Below are 25,535 nucleotides of genomic sequence, written 5' to 3' on the forward strand. Positions count from 1 at the left end.
ATATAGGTAACTAGCTTTCCACCCGCGGCATCGCCCGCGCATTCAAAGAAAAACCCGCATAGTTTCCGTTCCCGTGGGATTTCCGGGATAAAACCTATCCTATGTCCTTTCTCGGGTATCAAAATATCTCTATATCAAATTTCATGCAAATTGGTTCAGTAGTTAAGGCGTGATTGAGTAACAGACAGACAGACAGAGTTACTTTCGCATTTATAATATTACTAACGGTCCGCCCCGGCTTCGCCCGTGGTACATATTTCGCAATAAAAAGTGGCCTATGTCCTTTCTCGGGTATCAAAATATCTCTATATCAAATTTCATGCAAATTGGTTCAGTAGTTAAGGCGTGATTGAGTAACAGACAGACAGACAGACAGAGTTACTTTCGCATTTATAATATTAGTATGGATTTTATAAATAAAAGAATTATTCTTCTATCACTTATCCTATGAGAGAAGTTCAGATTAGACAGACGACGTCGTGGGATCAGCTAGTTAAAACTTAAAGTACAAACTTCCTATCCTATGCTATTCTACGAAAGTTTATGCGGATGGATGGATGATGGATGTATGCTCCATATGGGCATAGTCCTTATGGATGGTACGATTTTAGTATAATTTTTAATGACAGAGTTGAGATTATTTGGTTACTAGCTGCGCCCCGTGGTTTTACCCGCATTGCTCCGCTCCTGTTGGCCTTAGTGTGATGATATTATATACGGCCTAGCCTTCGTCCATTAATGAGCTATCTAACACCAAAATAATTTTTAAAATCGGAACAGTAGTTCCTGTGATTAGCGCGATTAAACAAACAAACTCTCCAGCTTTATAATATTAGTATAGATTGGGCTATAGAACATCACGCACCAAAAGTAGGAAAGAAACAATGAAAAAAAATTGTAAAAAAAGTAACAAAATATTGCTGTTAAAAGCAGACGAAGTTGAGTGAACCAACTAGTTATAAGTCAAGTTTAATATAGTTCATTATAACGATTTTAGTAATATCCATATCGTTTATTATGGAATGCGCAATTTCTCTGTAATTACTTTTAGTAATTAACTGTGAAGTATTTATTTCTAACTAGCGGTCCGCCCCGGCTTCGCCCGTGGTACATATTTCGCAATAAAAGGTAGCCTATGTCCTTTCTCGGGTATCAAAATATCTCCATACCAAATTTCATGCAAATTGGTTCAGTAGTTTAGGCGTGATTGAGTAACAGACAGACAGACAGAGTTACTTTCGCATTTATAATATTAGTATGGATGAGATGTGACGGTTTTACCCGCATTGCTCCGTTCCTGTTGGTCTTCGCGTGATGATATATAGCCTATAGCCTTCCTCGATAAATAGGATATCTAACACTGAAAGAATTTTTCAAATCGGACCAGTAGTTCCCCAGATTAGCGCGTTAAAACTTTACTGCCTAACAAAAAAACCATTAAATTCGGATAACGCGTTTGCGAGCTTGTGTCACAGACATATACACACACACAAACAGACACACGCTCTTTTTCGTCGGGGGTTTAAAATGATTTCAAATATCAAATAATTTCAAATAATGAATCCTTTCATCTTAAAGGCGCAAACTAGTCATGTGGGTATCTGGCAGAATTATCAGCGTTGTGGAGTTTGCCTCTGCAACATTATGCGGAGCTAGGGCCTTTTTGCAGCCACAATGCAAGCCAGCCCCCCTAGTCAAGTGGCTTTCTGTTAGCGTAGCGTTCAATAGAATAGACTACGAATGTATGAGATTGACGTAAGCTGTAGATAAACGTATGATCTACAGCCTTCGTCAATCTCATACATTCGTAGTCTATTCTATAGAACGCTACGCTAACAGAAAGCCACTTGACTAGGGGGGCTGTTTTGTAATTGTATTTGTATAATATACCTTTGTCCCATAGAAATAATTAACTAGAAGGGTTAAATAAAAATAAAACAACCAAAAATTCTCAGTGCACATATATTTGTTACAATTATAATAATTTATATAATAATATACTTAAAACTATTAAAGCTGGCGCAGATTTTGTTGGGTTTCACCGCATGACACTAAATTCTTCTATTCAAGTATTTTACATCGAATCTATGCTAAAGCCGGCTACTCACGTGCCTGCAGCAGGGGCAATATTGAAATTGTATCCTTAATAGGCTTAATTGTGATGTGTATAGGCAAGCAATACATGGAAGATGAAACTCCATGGAGGGTTGTCGCGTAAGAACCACAGGACAGTTCTTTGACATATTATGATATATTATGTAGTTAGATAAAAGTAACATATTATGTAAAATTAAATTGTAATATTGACATGATTTTAAAAGAGCAAGAGGAGATTCTTGCCGGTTCTTCTCCATAGACTGCTTTCCGAATCAGTGGTAAATGTTAAAAATATGTAATGACGATTCGAAAGTGCTTCTAAAAGAAGTCTTATAAAAAATGTTTGAGTTTGAGTCAAACAGGGGCAATTTAGAGAACTGCTGAAATTGCTCCCACCACCGTGGAATCGAGATTGTTCAAATATTGCCCTACGGTAGGTACGTGAGTAGCCGGCTTTTGGTTTGTTGGTTAAAACTCTGATAGCGTATATTACCTAATGTAAAAAATGCAATAAATTTTTAATTTATCGAAAAAGTTATGATAGGAATCCGATAATTCGGATATAGTAAGCTATGTATAAACCTAATGTATCTTTAAAATTTTTATAAATTTACAAAAAAACTCTTTGGTTGGGTATTTTTTTGGTTCAGGTTTTGTTACAAAAAATGTTAGTTTCTAAAAAGTTTATGTATCTATGTGCGGAGAAGAATTCTTTGTTGGTAATCGAACTATCAGATTTCATATGCATAAAAGAAACTCAAAATCTCATAATTTCTAGCTTAGCGCTTTAACCAACAAACCGAATCTAGAATACACATAAATAACAACCACACAGAACACTTATATATTTTTAACATTTATTAAACAACGCGTTTGTGATTCGAAAACATTTTTCGATGTTTTGTAAACATTAAAATATCATAATATACAAGCTGTGCACGATTATTTTTATAAAAAATGGCGCTTTTTGTTATCCAAAAGTAAAATTAAATTAAAAATAATTAAAATTAGAAATTCACATAAAAATGGATGAATGGATTTTGGTGAATTTGACAATTTTGGCACATACAATACAGTATTTTATTTAGCCTAATTAAACAACGATAAATAGGAAAAACTATCGCTTATAAACGATCTCTGTCTGATAATCGATAAGTATACAACTTATAATAAATAAAAAAATAACTATACTTTAATATTCAAAATACATGACAAAAGAAACATTCATCTGAATTTAAGTCAGGTAATATAGACTTTACCTTTTATTCCATAATAAATCAAAATATTTCTAATAATAATAAATAAAAATAAATTATTTAATAAAAAAAATAGGGTAGACACAAAAACCGCCATTCCTCGATCATCTCTCGTCGAGTGCAGACGTGTCACAGCGAATTGGAAACTAGATAACAAGCAACGTAGAATATCAATTAATTTAATAATATTAAAATTATATTAAATACAAAACTTAACAGTAAACCCGTTTATGTTATTAAAAATATAATAATTAATAAATAAAATTATTGTTCAGATAAATAGAACAAAAAATATATCATTCCTTAAAAAAATGTATTTAAAATTCATTTATAGTGTACCTACAAGATAAGTTAGAAATATTTTATTTTAATGAATTTACATAAGAAAAATATACAAGAAATATAATAAAAAGTACTTAGTAATTACATATTATATACTTGTCTATGGCAATATTATTTTTTGTAATATTTATCTGAACACTAAATTGTATAACCTATCCACATATTAACGTAAATAACAACAATTTATAAAACATTAACTTTTCTCGATGCAGTGATTTTTCAAGCAAGAATAAAAAAAATCCCTATTCTCAACATATAAATAAATAAACAAAAGATTTTAGTTTGAACAATCTTTTCTCATTTTATAAAACTATTAATTAAGTAATTTTTTTTGAAAAAAATCTTATGATATGAGGGTACTTTTCTAGTACGTCATATAAAATAGTTCAATTATTATTATTTTTTGTGACAACCTCAATAATACAACAAAAAATCACTGCACCGAGAACACACAAAAAATAACAATTAATATAAAAAAAATAACGTAAATATGTACACTATTCTGAGTTGGCTACTACCGAGATTGGCCGGCATTTTGAAAAATGTTATTAATTCGGATACACTATATAAATATTTCAAAACTCTACAGGGACGTTTATATAATTGGCACATTATATACAAAAAGCTTGAAAATAACTAAGTTATACAGGTTGACCCAAGAAGTATGGATGAACCAAAGTCAGGAGATAGAGGAACTAGAGGGCTATTCGAATCACCCCCATGTATGTTATGCAATTTTTCGTAGTTTTTTGAAGTGAAAGCTTCTTTAGCGGCGTTGAGCACTTTTTCTGTAATGGGTATAAAATCTTAAACTCGCGTCAGGACACGTGACCTGATCGAAAAAGCGTAAGACGGATACCATTCCAAAATATCAAACATGCTCAACGTTAATAATCAAGTTTTCACTTCTGCCGGCACTCCCCCAGTGCAACCCGTCTTTTTTTTCAATTTTTCACTTATCGCCGAGTACGATGAGATTTTTACTCATGGTGACGTCAATTATTGCGGTAGATACTTGATATTTTTTGTGTGCTAAGCTGAAAGATATGCCAATTCAGTATGGTAACATTTACTATCGTAAGATCTTTGAATGGAATAAAAAAAAGAATTAAATGCCAAGAAAGATAAAATCACCCAGTAAATTCACAACTTCATCTCTAGGTCCTCTACTTAGGGCTTCAGGTAGAAGATACTTCTTGGGACACCCTGTATATAAGTAACAATTTCACTTGTACAAGTTTTTCATAAAATACGACACGATTAATATGAAATAGGTATGTTTTTAGATCTTAAGTAGTTTTGTTTTAGTTATAAAAAATATCATTTACGAAATAAACCACAAAAATGTAAATTTAGCTATGTATAGTACTTAGCTCAACAATAAGTATATTTTTTTATAAAATTTTTTTATAAAAAATATAAAAAAAAACATCGTATTTTATGAAAAACTTTAATATGGGAACCATATTATATGGGATTATAAGGTTAAGTATATAACTACAAAAAAACAATTCTTTAATATTTAGCAAAATGGACGTCTACATATTTTGGTACAATTCTTCAAGCAAGAGTATAAGCTTAATATCATATTATATAATAATTTAATGACGGTAGTTTGATATTTCACTAAAATTTTTCCAATATTACAACTACCCTCACAAAAAGCGAAAAATGTTTGAAAACAACTTCCAAATATAAATGCAAGAAGCAGTGTTAAAATTACGTTAGAAAAGTCTAATCAGTTGTGGATCAGCAGTTTTTAATTAAAAGAAATATCTATATATCCCTTAGGCTTATAACATTTATTCTAAACATTTGGACATAAACAACATTGAGACATATATGCGTCTCTTTTTTACACGTAACGATATTATAAGTAAAAAAGGTGCAGATAGCTTATTACCGCACTACAAGTTGAAATGTGGCTAATAAGCCACATTGTACAAGTTTTTGTCTCTCTTTCGCTTATCATCATTATTATATTATATGGTCTGTATCTTATATTAGCTTCACCTGTATGTTTGTATGTAACCGACTCCTTTAGATTTTGACTTTAAACGGACAGATTTTCAAACTTTGTACATTTATCAAGGATCGGTGACAATACAATAATTTCATGGTTTAAGCGTGTTTTTAGGGTTCCTTACCGAAGGGTAAAACGGGACCCTATTACTGAGACTTCGTTGTCTGTCTGTATGTCTATCTATCTTATAAACCGTGATAGCTAGAAAGCTGAAATTCACAAATGATGTATTTCCGTTGCCGCTATAACAACAAGTACTAAAAATTAACAAGAGTAAAATATTAAGGACCCCCCATAGTACGGAACCCGTGCGCGGGTCCGACTCGCACTTGGCCGGTTTTTTTAGTTTTTTTACTTATAATATCATTAATTACGGAATGAGTGAGCGGGACGGCTAGCATTGTGTGAACAGCTTGAAAAAACCTCGGCCTTTTTCGGGCGCTGGGCCCATTAGCATAGGAACTTGGTTCTTGTGCGTGATCGTTATCTGGAATAAACAAATAAATATGTAAAAAGTTACACAATACACATAGTACTATTTTTAACATATGTAGATATTATATACATTATTTATTAAACATACGTACGTTTTTGAAGTGAAAACTTCTTTAGCGGCGTTGAGCACTTTTTCTGTAATGGGTATAAAATCTGAAACTCGCGTCAGGACACGTGACCTGATCGAAAAAGCGTAAGACGGATACCATTCCAAAATATCAAACATGCTCAACGTTAATAATCAAGTTTTCACTTCTGCCGGCACTCCCCCAGTGCAACCCGTCTTTTTTTATTGAGAATAGGGAAGCACTTGACCACAATCTCGCCTGATGTTAAGCTGAGATGTGGTCTAAGATGGAACGCGCTTCTCTAGAAGGTACCTGTTCACTCGACGCTTGAATTTTTAAATTCTTCAGTCGATAAATTAATGAAAATTGTATTCTATTTTCAATACTAAACATGTTATGCTTTTGGGTAAAACCTATTAATTACTAGCTTTCTGCCCGCGGCTTCGCCTACGTTTTCAAAGAAAATCCCGCATAGTTCCCGTTCCCGTGGGATTTCCTCAATAAAACCTATCCTATCTGTCAATCCATGTTACCCTCTATATGTGTGCTAAATTTCATTGCAATCGGTTCAGGAGCATTTGCGTGAAAGAGTAACAAACACACACATACACATACATCCATCCTCACAAACTTTCGCATTTATAATATTACTAGGATTGTGTTTTAGCTGAACCATCTTCTCACCAACCTGCAAAATCAAATTAAATTCAAATCAAATTTTGACTGGCCGCTTGGCTTGGTTGGTAGTGAGTACTGAACCTGCCTTCCAAGCCAGAGATCGTTCGATCGGGTTCGATTCCCACTCGGGGCAAATATTTGTGTGATGAACATAGATGTTTGCTTTGTGTCTGGGTGTTAATTATCTTAAGTATTTATTAAAAATTATATATGTATGTTTATCAGCCATCTGGTTTCCATAACACAAGCGAAAGCTTAGTATGGGATCAGATCGTGCCGTGTGTGAAAATTGTCCCGAAATATTTACCTATTTAATATTTATTTATTTACTAGCTTTCCACCCGCAGCTTCGCCCGCGCAGTCAAAGAAAAACCCGCATAGTTCCCGTTCCCGTGGGATTTCCGGGATAAAACCTATCCTATTTCCAGGGGTAAAAAGTAGCCTATGTCCTTTCTCGGGTATCTAAATGTCTCTATACCAAATTTCATGCAAATTGGTTCAGTAGTTAAGGCGTGATTGAGTAACAGACAGACAGACAGAGTTACTTTCGCATTTATAATATTAGTATGGATGTTTATCAGCCATCTGGTGTCCATAACACAAGCGAAAGCTTAGTATGGGATCAGATCGTGCCGTGTGTGAAAATTGTCCTGAAATATTTACCTATTTAATATTTATTTAACTAACCTTGCAAGGTGTCTGCATCCACGGTTCGCCATCTATTTGCATGGGAAATGTTCGTTTTGTTGTTATTGTCACTGAACTGCATTGCGCTAGACGACGCCCTGATGCTCTGAGACCTAAAATTGGAAATAGGTCATAAAATAAATTTATCTCTATCTAATATACGCCTCCTTGGTACAGTGGTTGACGCGTGAGAGTAGAACCGAAGGGTCCTGGGTTCGATTCCCGGTGGAGACTTAAAAGAAAATGTCTCGGTCTGGCAAGACACGGAAGGCTGATCACCTACTTGTCACTAAAGAAAATCGATCAGTGAAACAGATGTACAATAAATCTGCCCCTTACCCCACTAGGGGACATGGGACTTCACTTACTTATTCTAATATATAAAATTATCGTGTCACAATGTTCATTCGCGTACTCCTACGAAATGGCTTGGCCGATTCTCATGGCATTTTGTGTGCCTATCAGGTAGCTCTGCGAATTGGTCAAAATTTTTCACCCCCCTAAGGGTGGCTACTCACGAACCTGCCGCAGGGACAATATCGATTGCACGGCGGTTGGAGCAATTTCAGTTGTTCTCTAAATTGCCCCTGCTTGCCTATATACATCACAATTAAGGAAGCAATTTCAATATTGCGACAGGTAGGTGAGTAGCTGGTTTTAATTGGCTCCTTAATTGTGATGTGTATAGACAAGCAGGGGCAATTTATAGAACAGTTGAAATTGCTCCAACCGCCGTGCAACCGAGATTGTTCAAATATTGCCCCTGAGGCAGGTACGTGAGTAGCCTGCATTAGTAATAAGCAGGCAGAATAACGTTTTTTGGGATAGCTTGTATTCCTAAATATTATATTTATATATACGAGGCGGGTAATTACTTACCAGTTCTTACTTGTCCCATGTGTAAACAGTTCTCTAGACCAATAACTTCTATTAATTTATCACCGATATCTGAAAAATAATGAAATAGATTATGCGTTTATCTTAAAATATTTAAATTTGAACTTAGTGACATTACAGAGAGTTAGTGTTATTTGAAGATAATTTTTTAACAAGAGATGTTAAAAAAAATGTTGACTTGCTTAAATGTACGTAGTAGTTTTGTCAATAACTGTATGTAGCGTATATGTGAGTGAAGTGAAAATATAGTGCAAGTGTAATGTTAATGTTACCAGTGTATTCCGCAATGTCGTAGTGTGAGTATACTGCCAGCACAGAATACATTATACATAGTAGCTAAACGCTACAGAACGGACACTCTCCGCCTTCCGCCAAAATTAAACACTTACCTCCCCCGCACGATCAGACTAAAAATGGTCCATATTTTTCGACAGGGACGATACGCAACGAATATTGACAACATTAATCAAATTGACAAAGTAATTTTATTATTTTGGATTTGTGATTATCGTTTTTCGTAGAAAATGGTTAGATATTGTCCTGTTTACGGATGTATTTCATCAGAAAAACGCGAATTTTTTTTTACGCTAGTCACAAATGTGCCAACCATAAAGCGTTAACACACACATTTGCAGTCTCTACAGTGTGACTGTCAAAACGATAATTTTGTATGGAGTGCCCGGGGTGTGCTGTGTGTGTATAGTAGGAATAGTGCCTTATCCAGTTGCCTTTAGTGCCATTAAAGTGAGTGTTGTGTGTATATGTTTGTTTATATTTAAATGTACATTAAAATTAATTACAATTAATACATTACCCTGCTGTTTATCCGGCAAATGCGGTCTAGGCCCGGCGCCCCACAAATTAGAACCACCGTGTGCATACGGTATGTTCAAAAGTGCTACACCCTGTAGGGCACCACCACGACGTAGTGGTAGGGCTGTACCATCACACTGTTGAAATAATCATTTATTTCACTATACAGGAACACAGAAAAAATGTGTGTGTGTGCGTGTACTAGTGTACACACGTACGAAGTGAAACTTCTTTATGACCTTATTTTTCAAAAAATAATTTACTATATATCTATGTATTATGTATGCAACTTTACAGAAATACGTCGAATCACGCGTGGTAGGGATAAGAAAAAGATGGCGCGTAACGGAAAAATGTCACGCGTTACGTAAAAATGTTACACTCAATTTTTTTCCAACCCCGATAAAGAAGTTTCACTTCAATAATAAATTTAAAAATTAATAAATGACAAATAGATACGAACATTAGTGAAACTCTCTACAAAACATACGCATCGACATTATAAAGGTCTTTTCAAACGAGAGCGGTATCCGTTACTACCGCTACGATATCGGTACGCGATTAGAGACTCTATAATATACTACGTAAGAGACTTAATCGCGTGCCATCGGGATACCGCTATCCACGGAAGTAGCGGATACCGCTGTAGTTCGAATAGGCCTTAAATAAATAAAAAAAAAGACGTGTGTCACTCGGGGACTGCCGCGGTAAAGCTATTGCATGCTATGCCTTCAAGCCACACCTCCGAGCCCGTCGGAGTGGGGAGCGTGAGGTTTTTTCGTTACGAAATTTCTGGATTCGGTCCCCGCGCTCAAGGCCCGCGATAGAAGCTATGCAATAGCTTAATAAAAATAAATTCGATATAATATGATAAAAACGGCTTGACTTTGATCGAGTTTAAGATTGGTATATTGTGAACTAGCAACGAAAAACACATTTAATGAAAATATTATCAAAATATGTATGTATTCAGGATGTGTTAAAAAAAATTATGCCGAGTTACTAAAAACGTTTTACATCAAAATCGATGTTTTCTGCAACTTACAGCTGCTTGTTTTTCCGCGAACTGAATTTATCGATCTGGTTTTTTTTATCAACCACAGTCTATTTATAATTGAATGAATGAATGAATGAATGAATGAAAACGCTTTATTGTACACCATTACAAACAGGAAAAAGACATACATATACAGAATAGAGACATGCACAAATGGCGGCCTTATGGCTTTAGTAGCCATCTCTTCCAGGCAACCAAAATTTTTATTTTACATTTATCATTATTTCCTTATGAAAACTTTTCAACTATACTCTTTTTATACTTTTCATTACTAAAAGCTACTTTTTCCCTAAAATCTCACCACAATATCGATATTTTCATGTAAATTCTTGCAGCTCGCAGCGAACTGTTCCGACGTCGCGAACTCGAAGTACCACAACTTGTTCTTCATTCGCGAACTGAATTTATCAGGATTTCTTTCTCGTTCTGTATGGAATTTTACGCATATTGCTGCGTCCTGGAATATTTTTAATTGTTAAAAAAATATCTTGTTTTTTTGAGTGTACCCTTTATTCTGATATTTTTAACAAACTTTTTTTTAATTTTAAAGTCTGTATGTGTGTTTTTTTTAATGTTTTTTTAAGGAAATTATGCAATGAAATTTGGAAAAGTACCAAGCTTATGCCAATTTTAGATCTGTCAAAACACTTTTGTAAATCACAGTGAAGTGTTTACAAAATGTAAATCTGTCGACAAACAACAATGGACTTCGAATAAAAATTTCGAAATACGACTTTATATTCTAAATAGATAAATGTTGGAATACTATTAACTAAAAAACTATCAGAATATATTATGTTTTCAATAAATATTTTATCTCGTTCAATACTTACCACACCAATAGAAAAATAATTATTGATGATATTATATGGAACAGATGTAGGATGTGGAGCGGAGTCAGGCATCTGAACTAGTTCACACTGAAATAGAATATAAATAATATGTATTAATATAAAAATAAGTCGGGTTTCTTCCTGACGCTATAACTCCAGAACGCACGAACCGATTTCCACGGTTTTGCATTCGTTGGAAAGGTCTCGGGCTCCGTGAGGTTTATAGGACAGTTATATTATCATAATTACATATCATCATATAAAAAAGAGCGTGTGTACCGAGCACACGTGTCATAAGTGAAACTTCTTTGGCAAGATTTAAAGATACCAAAATCGTCGCCTTACTACATGACGTGACGGTATTTTCATGACCTTGACATTTCAATCTCAACGTTTTAAACTTAACTTTAAACTCAGAAAAATTATCGTGATGATTTTGTTATCGTGCCAAAAAAGTTTCACTTCTGACACGTGTGCACGGCACATACGCTCTTTTTTTAACTACCTACATAATCTATTATTTATTCTTACATATAAATAATAAATGCTATAAATTTCATCTAAATACACAGGTAAAGCCGCGGTATAAGCTAAAGTTAGTAATACATACATCATGAGTGATATTCTCAATGTCGATCTGCCATCTGTCCATCATTACAGTACTGGCTTTGGCTATTTTGTCCAAAATTTTGTGTATTGACTCGCCTTCATACCTGGAAATGAAATAAATAAATGAAAGTATGTTAAATAGACGAAAAGAACAAAATAAAACATATCAAACATGTAAAATTGATTATTTTTGTATGTTTTATTATCTAAGTGCATTGGTTCTGCTAATATTTGAAACGGTTAAGTCAATTTGGCGACATATTCAGATAGCTGATTCATGCTTATATAAATAATTATAATTAAACAATTTATTGCATAAAATACATCAAATAGTATACAAAAAAGCTGAAATTAGAAAGATGGTGAAGTTTTATTTTTAAAAAGTTATTTAATTGTCATTTTACTCATTAGGTAAAGGGCTTTCGATATCAGTTTAAAGTTTTTTGATATCTGCAATAGTTACGGAATAATCGCCTGTGCACACTTAACGATTACACCCTGTATACAGTATACACACTAGTTGAAAACCACTAGTATTACTAAAATACCTATTAATATAATAAAATAATATCTCACCCTCCACCCCATCTCAAGCACCTGGCCAGATCATTCCCAGTGCCAAGCGGTATCACACCCACCGCTGGCTGCGTTTCCATTTGGATTTTATCTGAAAACATTATAAGAATGGTACAAAAACCTGTAAAAAATGAAGTCAAATTATATTTAACTTAAATAATTTAAGTAATTGTTTCGGAAAATGTGTGGAGAAATTAATGAACGACGAGGTTTGTATAGTTACAAATATGCAACTGTGAGTTTGGAGTACCAATGTTGTTTACAAACCGAGTACTCACCACCTATTGTTTTCACCTCTTTCTTATAATTAAAAATCCTACCCATAGGTTGCCTGGTAGAAATCGCTTAGTAGCGATAAGGCCGCCTTTTTAGCATTATAACATATTGTCTGTTTCTTTTTTACGTGTATTTACTTGGTGCTGAATAAAGTGATTTTTTATTATTATTATTTATTACTCTAAAGCGGAAAGGCTTGAATTTTTAATTTTATAACTTCACCTCTTTCAGATTGCGATCAAGGAAACTTTTCAAAAAGTACCAAGTTTAAGAAGCTTATGATTACTGCAAAGTACTACTTTACTTAATAATTTAAAAAAGACAAAGAAAAGGTGAGACTTGGGAGAAAGGAACAGGAATAAAAGGCAATAAAATAAGTTTTCACAACTTACCCATAGTCTCAAGCACCCAACCTACAGTACCATCTCCACCGCAGCAAATCACACGGTAGTTCTTTACGTCTTTGAACATTTGGAGACCTGCAAAAATCAATAATTTGATAAAAATATGAATCTAATTTGGTAAAGATACCTCTATTATTAATAACGAATGAATAATAACGAATGAATAATGATTGAATTTGATGAATTTGTAGAATAATTGACCTGACTTGGCCAATTTCTTCTGCTTCTGCAGAGAGAAAGAAATGAGCTTGCTATTGCTGCTTTTTAAAATAGTTATAAGTTGCTACTTTCGACTATTATTCGACCAAGCCAACTAGACGCTCGGGTGGAATGCGGCCTCCCCGCCCGCTTACCGCCTCAGGTACCGCGTTCGCCTTAGTACTGTTCGCAGCATCGACGCATTCGTACGTTTCGCATCGCTAGTTATTTCTGTACTTTTTATTATTAATCGTTAAAGCTTGTTGTTGACTGTTATTTTTTTTGTTGTTATTTGTTTAAGTTTTTACTGTGTTGTTATTCATAGACAGCCCTCGAAATGGGGAAAAATAAGACTATTCATAGCGGAGAGCGAACAGTGATATTATTAATATTTTTTTTTTGCTATCTGTACCCGAGACATGGGCGGGTGACGTCACAGTTGAAAAGGGTCTAGTTGGCTTGGTCACGTAGTACAATATTGATAAACAAACTTGAGAATAGTTATAATTTGTGGCTTTCGACTAGAATTTCGACAAACACATTTGCGAACAGTTGTAAATTCGTTTTTTATGTTTAATTATATCTAGATGCTTATTTTATGACTGAGTAACTACTATTAATAAGTTGATAATTAATTTCCTGATAAAATATTGTATAGAGTAGATTTTTTAATTTTGAATGAATATTAATATATGTGATAAAGCACTTTTCTACAAAACATACATACATACATATAGGTGAAGCTATTGAAAGCGTGTTAACAAATAAATAATTTGATTTGGTTTGATTTGATTTGATTAAAAAAGTTTAAAATCTCACCCTGCATAGGCCCACCCTTCGTGATATCATGTACTTGTCTAGGATTCAGTATATACTGCAGTTTCCGTAACACCCTCGCCCCTTGCCTCCCCCCACTCTTGGGGTTGATGAACACGAGTAACGGGCAAGAACCGGGAGGGGGGGTGATTTGAAAGGATATGGGGGGGGCGCGGTGTTCCTTTTTCTTGTCTTCCGCGGCTATGGAAGTGGGAAGGGATATTGAGACGGGGAGGAGTTGCTGAAAATTTTATTATAAAATATATGAGATTTTTTATATTGTCGGTGTATTAAGAACTAGCTTTAACCGCGGCTTCGTCCGTTTTGTAATATGTTGCATAATTTAAATGATCTAAGCATACAGACACAGGCCGCGGAAAGTGACTAATTTTATACTATTTAGTGATGTTTACTATTAGAAAATTTGCATATAACTCAAGATGTAAATTAGAAAAATCGATGGAGGAATATTTTAAGTTTAATAAGATCAACTCATTGCGACGTGGCAAGGCTCGCTATCCACCGTGCGAGTGATTTTTTTACGTCGGCAAATGAGTGTATGTGAGTGAACCGGTGAGTTCTTGTGTGTATGATTTAAGTTGGTTTGAGTGAGTTAGTGTGTGAGTGAGTGTGTGTTTGTTTGGTTTAGTTGGCTAGTAACTGACTACGTGCATACCTGTTCCTGCTGCAGGCAGTGCAACAGCATGGCAACAGCGCACATTGTACGCTACGTAAGTGCTTTTTTGAGTGTATGAGTAATTCTGTATATGAATTAGTAAGTGAGTTAGTGTGTCAGTGAGTTAGTGTGGCAATGAGTGTGTACGTGTATATACCTGTTCCTGCTGCTGCCTGTGCGGCAGCGAGCGCTGTCGGTCGAGCACGAGCGGGCGGATGGCGGGCGGCGGCACGATGTGCGCCGCGTGCCGCCCGAGGGAGCACGCCCCGCCCGCGCTGCCCACGCAACGGTTGTGCAACTGCAGATATATTCAAATTAATATTTTTTGGTTTAATGGCATTCAAATGCTTTATAAATATAAATTTATAAAGAATAGAAAAAAAATCGATCACGAGGCGGGACTCGAACCCGCATCCTTTCGCGCCAATCCGTTGCGGATGCTTGACCAATTCAGCCACTCGTGACCCGCCAGTTATTTATTTATTTATTTATTAACAACCATCTCAACCAAAATTTTTTTTTTTTTTTTTTATTTGGTCCGCTAACTGGACGTTCCAACATTAAGAAATAGTGAAAATACAATCATAATCTTTGTGACTTTTAGTTGGACGGCCTTCTAAGAGCGAACACAACATGCAACAATTATATAAACCTACACTTATAATAATAATTAAAAATAACAATTAAAACATAATATTAGTTACATATTTGGTAGAGAAAAGAAAAATTTTTTGATTGTACTGACCGATGCATTAAACAAGTCGAGATCATGGCAGACAGTGTTATAAGTGGTACACATACGGTTGATAGGTGAATTTTGGCCGTATTTAGTGCGACATAGATTTAAGTTAAAGGTCTTATGATTGTGGATACGGGAACCAATTCTTGGCGCGTTAAAATTTAGGAGACCAAGCAGATCAGGACTGTCCACCAAACCATGAAGAACCTTGTATAAGAAGACCATGTCCGCTGACTTACGCCTTATAACTAGGGAAGTCATATTATAGTGTTCAAGCCTAGAATTATAGGTGGTTAAGCGTCGGCAGAGGTTATTGGTATACGTAAGATGGTATAGGAATTTCTTTTGAAGTTTTTCAATTCTATTGACATGGACTGTGTAAGATGGGCACCAGACCTGACTACAATATTCAAGCAGACAGCGAACGTAACAATTGAAGAGTATGACGGGAATTTCTGGATCCTTGAAGGCTTTAGTTTGTCGGATCACAAATCCCGCAAGTCTTGCCCCTTTACGGGTTATGTGATCAATATGCTCTCTGAAATCCAATTTTTTATCAACTATAACACCCAAGTCTCGTAAACTCGAGACCTCTTTTACTTGAGCGTCGTTTATTTTATAAGAAACACTATTCAATTTTGAGCTTCTAGTGAACTTGATGTGGTAACACTTGGAGGCATTAAGAATCATTTTATTTGATTCGCACCATTTAGTAACATTATCAATATCGTTCTGCAAAGCATTAACATCCTCGCTATCACGAATGGTTCTATAGATCTTTAAATCGTCTGCATAAAGTTTGTACTCAGAGTTTATTACAGAGCAAAGGTCATCAATAAATACAATAAAGAAAAGAGGTCCGAGGTGGGATCCCTGCGGTACGCCAGAGGGAACTAAAATAGGCTGTGAAGTATAGCCTCGAATGGCAATAAGTTGGGAGCGATTTCGCAGGTAGGACTCACACCACCTGAGGAGAGAACCGCAAATGCCAGCCCGACCAAGTTTATCTAAGAGGATCTCATGGTTGACAACGTCGAACGCTTTCGAGAAATCTGTATAAATCGCATGTGTTTCAAATTTGCTTTCAAGAGCTCTGTAAATATGAGTGACGTATGCCATAAGGTTCGAAGCAGTGGACCTCCCTGGTAGAAACCCGTGTTGATGACAGCTGAATGAAACACTTTTCAGTGAATTAATAATAAATTTATAAACTGTGCATATAGTTAATGTGTAATATTATTTATTTACTAAGTAAGTATAATTATTATCAAGTATGTATATATTTTAATATTTTTAAATATATTTTCTTTTTTTTATTAACCTTATACTGCAGTTTGAGCAAAAAATACATCCACTGTCAATTGCCATCCTAAGGCAACCACTGAAAATCAGTGTATTTTGCACAATACATTTAGTTACATATAAACTATAAATACACACATAAATTAACAATTATCAATGAAATAACAACTTACTGTAATATGACACCATCGGCAGTGCAATCCAGTGATTCCGTTATAGCCTTTAATCTTCTTCCGACACCGAGCGCATTTGCCGTGGCAATTTCCTGAAATAAAGTGTTAATTATTATTAATATTTAATTACATGTGCCGATCCTCTACTTGGCCAGCGTGGTAGGTGTAGCCTGTACCACATGATGATGATGTTGATGATGAGCATGTGTGCCAAGTACACATGTCAGATGGTAAGTGTTCGGTCGCCATATTGTGGGGCTCCGGTTTCCATATGAAGCCATATTTGCGTAGTTTTAAAGAGCTAATCATACATAGGGACATAGGGATATAGGGACAGAGAAAAAGCCCTTGTTAACGTGATAACGTTTTTAAAATCGTTTTAGTCGGGTGACATGTTCAGAAACTTGTGTCACACCAAAACCTCACGAGCGCGATCGCAGGTATAACGAGAGAGAGACGGACCGATCTCCCGTCTCATCTCGAGCGCTGCCACTGTATTATGTTATCACGTAAACATCTCGATCGTAAACCTACTTTACAAACAACCAATTTTTTATACTATGTAGTGATTACCTTCAACCCAATGATGCGACAGCGTGGTTGGAGCACGTCTCGACTTGCAGTACGTCGCGATGCAGGACGCCGGCGCGCGCTGTACACAACGCTCGTGGACTGTGAACTTGCAGACTGGAAATAAAAAATAACCATCGTTAATAAATGTTTATAATTTACTAGCGGTCCTCCCCGGCTTCGCCCGTGGTACATATTTCGCAATAAAAGATAGCCTATGTTCTTTCTCAGGGTCTAAAGATTATCTGTGCCAAATTTCATCAAAATCGGTCCAGTAGTTTATGCGTGAAAACCATACATACATACATACATACATACAAACCTTTCCTCTTTATAATATCCTCCACAAGTATAGATGTATATTGAAAAGTGAAACTTTCCGAACACTGCTTTATACCTACTCGGCAGCCGACCGTCACGCGACATGCGCTACACAGACCAAAAAGTTTGATATGAAGTAATAAAAGTTTCACTTTAAAAAATAAATATTGATTTCCAAATAAGAGGAATTGTTTGTGTTCAAAGTTGAGGAAACCAGGTTAAGAATGATATGCAATTGCATGCATTCTTTATTTCTACTGCTACTGCAAACTACATGTAATAATAAACCTACTTCCATACACAATAAAGATTATTTTTCCACAGCAACAACTATTTATTGTACGATACATGTCATAAGTCCCTCTTAAACTGCTAGAAATTATTACTCAAAACAACTGCATGCAATTTTATATTTACTTACATGTACAACAAAGCACATTTTCCTATAGAAATTAGCACTAATCATCGTTTACATTAGTCACATGAAAATTAAAACCAATTTTAAACCTACTTACATATACAACAAAGTTCTTTTTTGCCTAGCAATAAGCACTCATAATTGTCATACGTCACACGAAAAACGTCATAACTCACATCGAAACTGCAAGCAAATATAACCCTACTTACATATACAACAAAGTCCTTTTTTCCCCAAACCGACCAGCAAGTTCAAACACAGATTGCAATACGCAGGTCGGTTGAAATGTTTCAAACGCCACGCGTGTTCGCCATCTTCTTTCACGTTTGTGTCCAAACCCAGTAGTACGAGCAGAGGTATTGTTGTCATACTGGAATATAATAATTTTAGAAATTAAAAGACTTTTTAACGGATTTTAAACGCGATTTATTCATTATTTTACTCTCCCGACGTTTGGAACAATTTCACGCTCGCTGTAAAGTGTTCGAAACGTCGGGAAAATAATATAATTAATAAATTAATTATATTATTATCAAGCGAGTCGAACGTGGACAGGAGGAGACGTTATACGTTATACGTTTTGACGGTCATTCAACAATTGCTATTTGTGAACTACCTTCACTTATTTCATGATATTATCTATACTAATATTATAAAGCTGATAAAGCTGAAGAGTTTGTTTGTTTGAACGCGCTAATCTCGGGAACTCCTGATCCGATTTGAAAAATTCTTTCGGTGTTGGATAGCCCATTTATCAAGGAAGGTTATAAGCTATATATTATCATCACGCTAAGACCAACAGGAGTGGAGTACTGCGGGTAAAACCGCAGGGCACAGCTAGTATAATAATATGATGTAATATGATGTGGCAGTATTGGCTTATCGCGTCTCCTAGTCTTTTGGTATGGTTGACACGGGGTTTTAAATTCTTAATAACAGAAGAAAATACTATAATTATCATTTGTATAAAACAAAATGACTGCAATTTGAAATATAACGGCTTGATTCTCTATCGATCTAATGTTTTGATGGCATGATTCAACTATGTAAGCGAAAAAGAGACAACTCAAGTAAAATGTGGCTAATTTGCCACATCTTGACTTCGCTTGCAGAGCGCTAATAACCTATCTACACATTTTTACGTATTTTTTGCTTTTATTTTTTATCGATTTACATATTTTTGTAACATTCGTACATCTATATATATATAAAAATGAAACGCGTTCGCGTTGTCACGGCATCACGTGTGAACGGGTGGACCGATTTCGATAATTCCTTGAAGTACGAGGATGGTTCTTATGTAGAGAAAACGTAAATATGTACCACGGGCGAAACCGGGGCGGACCGCTAGTAGAGATTGTCTAATCTAAAAATGAACGCCCCTCCACTGTGTTTACGCTCACATTAAAATACGTGTATAGACGCAATACACACAAATTGGTCTGCCTCATTGGTCGTTCAGTCCTCCAGTCCTGTCCATGCCCGAACGACAGGACCAGTTGGCCAACTAGTGCATAAATGACGCGATGCACGACAGAACGGGCGTGTCATTCCGTACATAGCGCGCTCTCCCCGCCATACAATGCTAGGCACCTGAACTGATCGCCCGATTAGTTGACAAATCAGTGCGCGAGTGTCAAAGTTTGCAGTAGAATCGACGCGCGCACACATATAAAGTGGTTCAATAATTATTTGTCCTCACACATTGAAACAATTAAGTTTAGTGGAGGGGCGTTCATTTTTAGATTAGACAAACTCTACTAATATAATTTTTTAACTTACCCTCCTCTTTTCCATTCATCTAAGGACACAGTTCCATCCGCGTCATAGTCAATTTCTACCATCATGTCTTGAAGAATCTGTGAGAAATAAACGTATTAACAATAACAATAATAATAACACACAATTTATTAACAAAGGTAATCAGACTAAATAAATATATCAGGATAATTTCACACACGGCACGATGATCCCATACTAAGCTTTCGCTTGTGTTATGAAAACCAGATGGCTGATAAACATACATATTATATAATTTTAAATAAATATTTATATAGATAATTATCACCCAGACACAGAGCAAACATGTATGTTCATCACACAAATATTTACGGGTGGGAATCGAACCCACGACCTCTGGATTGGAAGGCAGGAAATAACATAAAATACACACAAAACCAAAAATACTTACAGGTCTCAACTCAGAAGTCTCCCAGCCAAGATACTCCGCGACTGTCATCATTTGATTCACAATGCAGTCCATTTCATTGGTGTCCAACACGCCATTACCGTCCGTGTCGTAGAGACGGAACATGACTGGAAAATAACATTTTAAATCAATAGTTTAACTATTTATTAAGCTATTGCATAGCTTCTATCGCGGGCCTTGAGCGCGGCGACCGAATCCAGAAATTCCGTAACGAAAAACCTCACGCTCCCCACGGGGACGGGCACGGAGGTGTGGCTTAAAGGCATAGCATGCAATAGCTTTACCGCGGCAGTCCCCGAGTGACACACGTATTAATTTTAACAATGATTATACGTGCATTGTACTTACACTCAAGTTTATCCTCCGGTCGACCAGCTTCAAGCAAAGACAGGTAACAGACTATGTCTTTGAGAGACACTCTAGCGGTGTGAACCTCTAGAGTTGATGAACGACGCATTAGGTGCTTGTAATCTGAAAATTTTTGGGAATATGGTTAACTAGCGGTCCGCCCAGGCTTCGCCCGTGGTACATAATATTTTGCAATAAAAAGTAGCCTATGTCCTTTCTCGGATATCAAAGTATCTCCATACCAAATTTCATGCAAATTGGTTCAGTAGTTTAGGCGTGATTGAGTAACAGACAGACAGAGTTACTTTCGCATTTATAATATTAGTATGGATTTAGTATGGGTAATTTGAAGATTAGTGTAGTAAATGTAATAATAATAAGTTGTTATTAGTGAAAACCTTAGAAAATATTTCCGTTTGTGAAAAATTAAGCCTTGATTGAATTGATGATATGATTAATTTTGTAACCAAGGAATGATTTCATGAAGAAAATATTATAATGCCCACGACTGATGAAAAAAGCAAAATAAACGTAACAAATTTAATTTTTGGTATTTTAGGTACATAGCATTAGATGCACAAATATTATAAGAGTCTGCATACACTTTAAACCAAGTAAATTTCGATTGGTAAAATAGTTCAGATTCTGTTTTATAATTTTTATTTCTCTTCTTCCAAATCTTTCAAATGCCTACCTGATAATTAAACTAAATAACGTCTCATTTTAACTACAAACCTTCAATTTTAGTAGACTGGTTAGTGGTTCACTCGCAGCGAATTGCTACTCTTTCTACTAGAATTCCTGGACATCTGGGTTCTATTGCAGCATTAACCAAACAATATCAATCTTACTGCATCGATGAACCTAAACTTGAATATTACCTAAATAATGTCCAACTTTAGCTAGAAACCTATCTAAATAGACCTATAAGCCTAAAATTCATTATTTTTTCTGTCACAAAATTACAGCTCCTCCTTATAGAATGGTAGAAAAATGTAATTTTAAGTACAAACCTTCAATTTTAGTAGACTGGTTAACCCGCAACGAATTGCTACTCTTTCTACTAGAATTCCTGGACATCTGGCTATGTGAGGGGCTGGTTTCGTTCCGACCAACCCCTAGCTCATGGGAGGAATAAGATGGATGGGTTGTTACTGAGAACATGGGGTGGACGCTCCCTGAAAAAATATGTTTACCCATTATTTATAATTATTCCGTAGACGTGATAGATACATTATTAAATCTATATTTATTTATTACTAGCTTTCCGCCCGCGACTTCGCCCGCTTTGTCCAAAACCTAATAAATTACTTATTACATAACCTTCGTCGAGAATCACTCTATCTATTAAAAAACCGCATCAATTTCCGATGCGTAGTTTTAAACAGAGAAAGCGACTTTGTTTTTTACTATGTAGTTATGAAGTGATGTGGAAGGCACTGCACTGTGATAAACTACGTAAATATTTAAGCAAAACAATTCTCATCAATTTTACGGAGTATGTTCGTTTATTTGAATGAATTTGTATTGAAAAAACAACCAGGAAACATAGGAATCATCAATAATAAGAGTAATAAAAATGAAGGAAAGAATATTCATTATGAGAGCAGACGAATATATAGCTGAAGAAACCTCACCAGTCCTGCTTCTAGAACCCTTGTCTCCATCAAGAGAATCTCCAGAACTTTTACCCAGCTGTTGCAGACGTTCCGCCAGACCGTGGATCTTTGAGGCCAGACTTAGTTTACCCTGTAACAATGGAACATAACCTAATACTGTAGATATTTTTATTATTTAAATATGCTTTTATGACCAAGTATTTTTACCGAAATTGATAATATTTAGTACAGAGATGGAGCCTTGCAAAGGTCGTAAGATACCATAAGATGAAAATTTGTGTGTGGATAAACATTTACGCGATAACAGATGTTATCTATACTTCTATACTAATATTATAAAGAGGAAAGGTTTGTATGTAGGTATGTATGTATGTATGGTTTTCACACATAAACTACTGAACCGATTACAATGAAATTTAGCACACATATAGAGGTTAACTTGGATTAACACATAGGATAGGTTTTATCCCGGAATCCCACGGGGATGGGAACTATGCGGGGTTTCCTTTGAAAACGCGGGCGAAGCCGCAGGCTGAAATCTAGTTTGCACTTTGCACTAAATGTGCAATGTTCTTTGCTACATTTGAGCAAGATTTCCCTTAGCTGAATGAATATCGTATTTTGATAATGTTCATAAACTGCTTTCTTTTTTTTTTTTATTCTTTCTTGTATTATATAGTATTATTTATTTATTTTTTTTTCTTTTACAGTAAAATTGTCTACTGGTAAAATTTGTATACTTTTATCCATTATTTAGGTGCGTAAACTTTGATTAACCTACTTTGTATGATATCCGCGAGGGGGGCTGGTGACCTGTACCTCAGACTTCTATTTAGTCTATTTCAGGCACCAGTTTCTCACAACGTTATCCTCTCTTTGTGTAGTATAATTGAGTTTTGTAACTTTTTAATGTTGTGAGAACCAAATAAAGATGATTTTATTATTATTATGCTTTCCTTCATACACTCGATATGATTTTCGATGACTCAACCGTCTATGTCTCTTAGAAGTTTTTTGGCATTCTTTATCTATAATACTAGCTGTGCCCCGCAGTTTCACCTGCATTGCTCCGCTTCTGTTGGTCTTAGCATGATGATATGTAGCCTATAGCCTTCCTTGATAAATAGGCTATCTAACACCGAAAGAATTTTTCAAATCGGACCAGTAGTTCCTGAGATTAGCGCGTTCTCGTTCATGAAAATTCTTTCAGTGTTAGATAGCCCATTTATCGAGGAACGCTATAGGCTATACATCATCACGCTAAGACCAACAGGAGCTGAGCCACGCGGGTGAAACCGCAGGGCACAGCTAGTATAAAATATAAAACATTATATACCGAATGATCACCATGCGCGGTGACAGCTGCGCAGGCGGCAGTCGAACTAGCGGCCGCCATTTCTCGTAACGCCGGCCTTTTGTCCCGCCGAACGAATGACAGGAATAAATGCCTGGAAAAAACATTTTGTTTTAAATAAAGAGAAAAACATGTTCTGATGATGTCGCTTTGGGGTCTTCTGTGTTTATCTTTTGGTTTTTAAAGAGTTTTTAAATATTTATTACTGCATATTTCATTAATCATTTATCTAGTATTATTAAGGCAATTACTATGAGAATTGATATTACCATCAGTTTCTCGATTATTACCAATTATAAATCATAACAATAATTAATATCATTACCATCTCCATTATTATTGGCATTTTATTTGTCATTATCGTGGGTAGGTAATGTTGGTATCAATAATGTGCTTACTGTCGATATTACAAGCTTCTTACATAGTCTTCATTAGATACGTATCTAGGGTTGCCAACTATACTGTTTTAAACAGTATTCTACTGTTTTTCACTAAATTATACTTTTTACTGTTTAACAAAAAAAAATTATACAAAATACTGTTTTCAGCATCTAAGTGCAGACACATTATTATGTGTTACATTTAGAATTATTTTTATTTAGTCAGAGGGCGCACACTACAATAAATATGTACTGTTTGTTTTGCTAAAATACTGTTTAATAATCTTCATAGACCTGAATATACTTTATTTCTTGTAAAAAAAGTTGGCAACCCTATACGTATCATCAATACATAGTATAAAACGAAGTCGCTTTCTCTGTCCCTATGTCCCTATGTATGCTTAAATATTTAAAACTACGCAACGGATTTTGATGCGGTTTTTTTAATAGATAGAGTGATTCAAGAGGAAGGTTTTAGTATAGTTAGACAAAGCGGGCGAAGCCGCGGGCGTAAAGCTAGTTTTCTTTAAAAGTAGCATGCCCGATGGTAACACATCTTACTCTTTGAAAGCTTTTCTGTTTAAAATCCCTTTTTTTCTTTTCACATCTTACTTTTAAGGTAATTCTTAAGATTAACCGAGTGTGTGATGGTAAAAGTTCGAAATGCCCAATGATCATTCATATTTAAAAACCATATTAACAAAATAACAATATTTGCAAATGAAAATAAAACAAAACATTTGACTCTGTTCTGAATGAATAGTTTCAAAACAATATTTAATAGACTTCATGCAAATAAACAATTTGATTTTATTAGCTTTGCACTGCCATATTTCATTGCGCAAACATTGATATTTCGTTGATTTATTTTAGAACATTGAATTGGCTCAAATGTTTACTACTTAGTAGTTAGTAGTAGTAACAGATCACTACATAGTATAAAACAAAGTCGCTTTCCCTGTCCCTATGTCCCTATGTCCCTTTGTACGCTTAAATCTTTGAAACTACGCAACGGATTTTGATGCGGTTTTTTTTAATAGATAGAGTGATTCAAGAGGAAGGTTTATATGTATAATAACATCCATTAAATAGTGGAGAAGTACTGTTATTTTTGAGGTTTCTAATGTGATGTCGTAAAAAATTACATTTTTTCCGCTTACATTGCAAACGCAGGCTGAACCCTGCGAGTTTTATCAAAATAATGTACTAAGTATTATACACATTGAAAAGGTCTACAGAAAAGTCCGCGATGGTATATGTCTATCTCTTATGGATAATCCACAATAACTTTTTTTTGTCAT

At 35.3% G+C, this 25,535-nt stretch overlaps 1 protein-coding gene and 1 long non-coding RNA gene across 2 annotated transcripts in view; one reads left to right on the forward strand and one right to left on the reverse strand.

The window, feature by feature from the left end:
• Positions 1–4,983: 4,983 nt before the first annotated feature.
• The window catches only part of Dgk (diacyl glycerol kinase 1), a 78,838-nt gene continuing 58,286 nt past the window's right edge, over positions 4,984–25,535 (reverse strand). Inside the window, exons 5-24 of the mRNA XM_089712166.1 lie at positions 23,837–23,948; positions 22,519–22,630; positions 21,895–22,059; positions 20,882–21,004; positions 20,516–20,640; positions 20,107–20,183; positions 18,534–18,694; positions 17,589–17,702; positions 17,016–17,107; positions 14,959–15,099; positions 14,129–14,366; positions 13,100–13,186; positions 12,432–12,522; positions 11,857–11,959; positions 11,247–11,333; positions 10,715–10,870; positions 9,358–9,493; positions 8,526–8,594; positions 7,647–7,759; positions 4,984–6,205 (exon numbers count right to left, since the gene is read on the reverse strand). Coding sequence (XP_089568292.1) covers positions 6,113–6,205; positions 7,647–7,759; positions 8,526–8,594; positions 9,358–9,493; positions 10,715–10,870; positions 11,247–11,333; positions 11,857–11,959; positions 12,432–12,522; positions 13,100–13,186; positions 14,129–14,366; positions 14,959–15,099; positions 17,016–17,107; positions 17,589–17,702; positions 18,534–18,694; positions 20,107–20,183; positions 20,516–20,640; positions 20,882–21,004; positions 21,895–22,059; positions 22,519–22,630; positions 23,837–23,948 — 2,395 coding nt within the window. The 3' untranslated portion in view covers positions 4,984–6,112. The remainder of the gene's footprint in view (positions 6,206–7,646; positions 7,760–8,525; positions 8,595–9,357; positions 9,494–10,714; positions 10,871–11,246; positions 11,334–11,856; positions 11,960–12,431; positions 12,523–13,099; positions 13,187–14,128; positions 14,367–14,958; positions 15,100–17,015; positions 17,108–17,588; positions 17,703–18,533; positions 18,695–20,106; positions 20,184–20,515; positions 20,641–20,881; positions 21,005–21,894; positions 22,060–22,518; positions 22,631–23,836; positions 23,949–25,535) is intronic.
• The window catches only part of LOC149476383 (uncharacterized), a 145,841-nt gene continuing 140,979 nt past the window's right edge, over positions 20,674–25,535 (forward strand). Inside the window, exon 1 of the long non-coding RNA XR_016317879.1 lies at positions 20,674–20,782. This is a non-coding gene — a long non-coding RNA (uncharacterized LOC149476383). The remainder of the gene's footprint in view (positions 20,783–25,535) is intronic.

The sequence above is a fragment of the Colias philodice genome, chromosome 28 (genome assembly GCF_061535455.1).
Source record: "Colias philodice isolate Cphi_HAF_F1 chromosome 28, ilColPhil1 Martin Lab GWU primary, whole genome shotgun sequence".
NCBI classification, from domain to species: domain Eukaryota; kingdom Metazoa; phylum Arthropoda; class Insecta; order Lepidoptera; family Pieridae; genus Colias; species Colias philodice.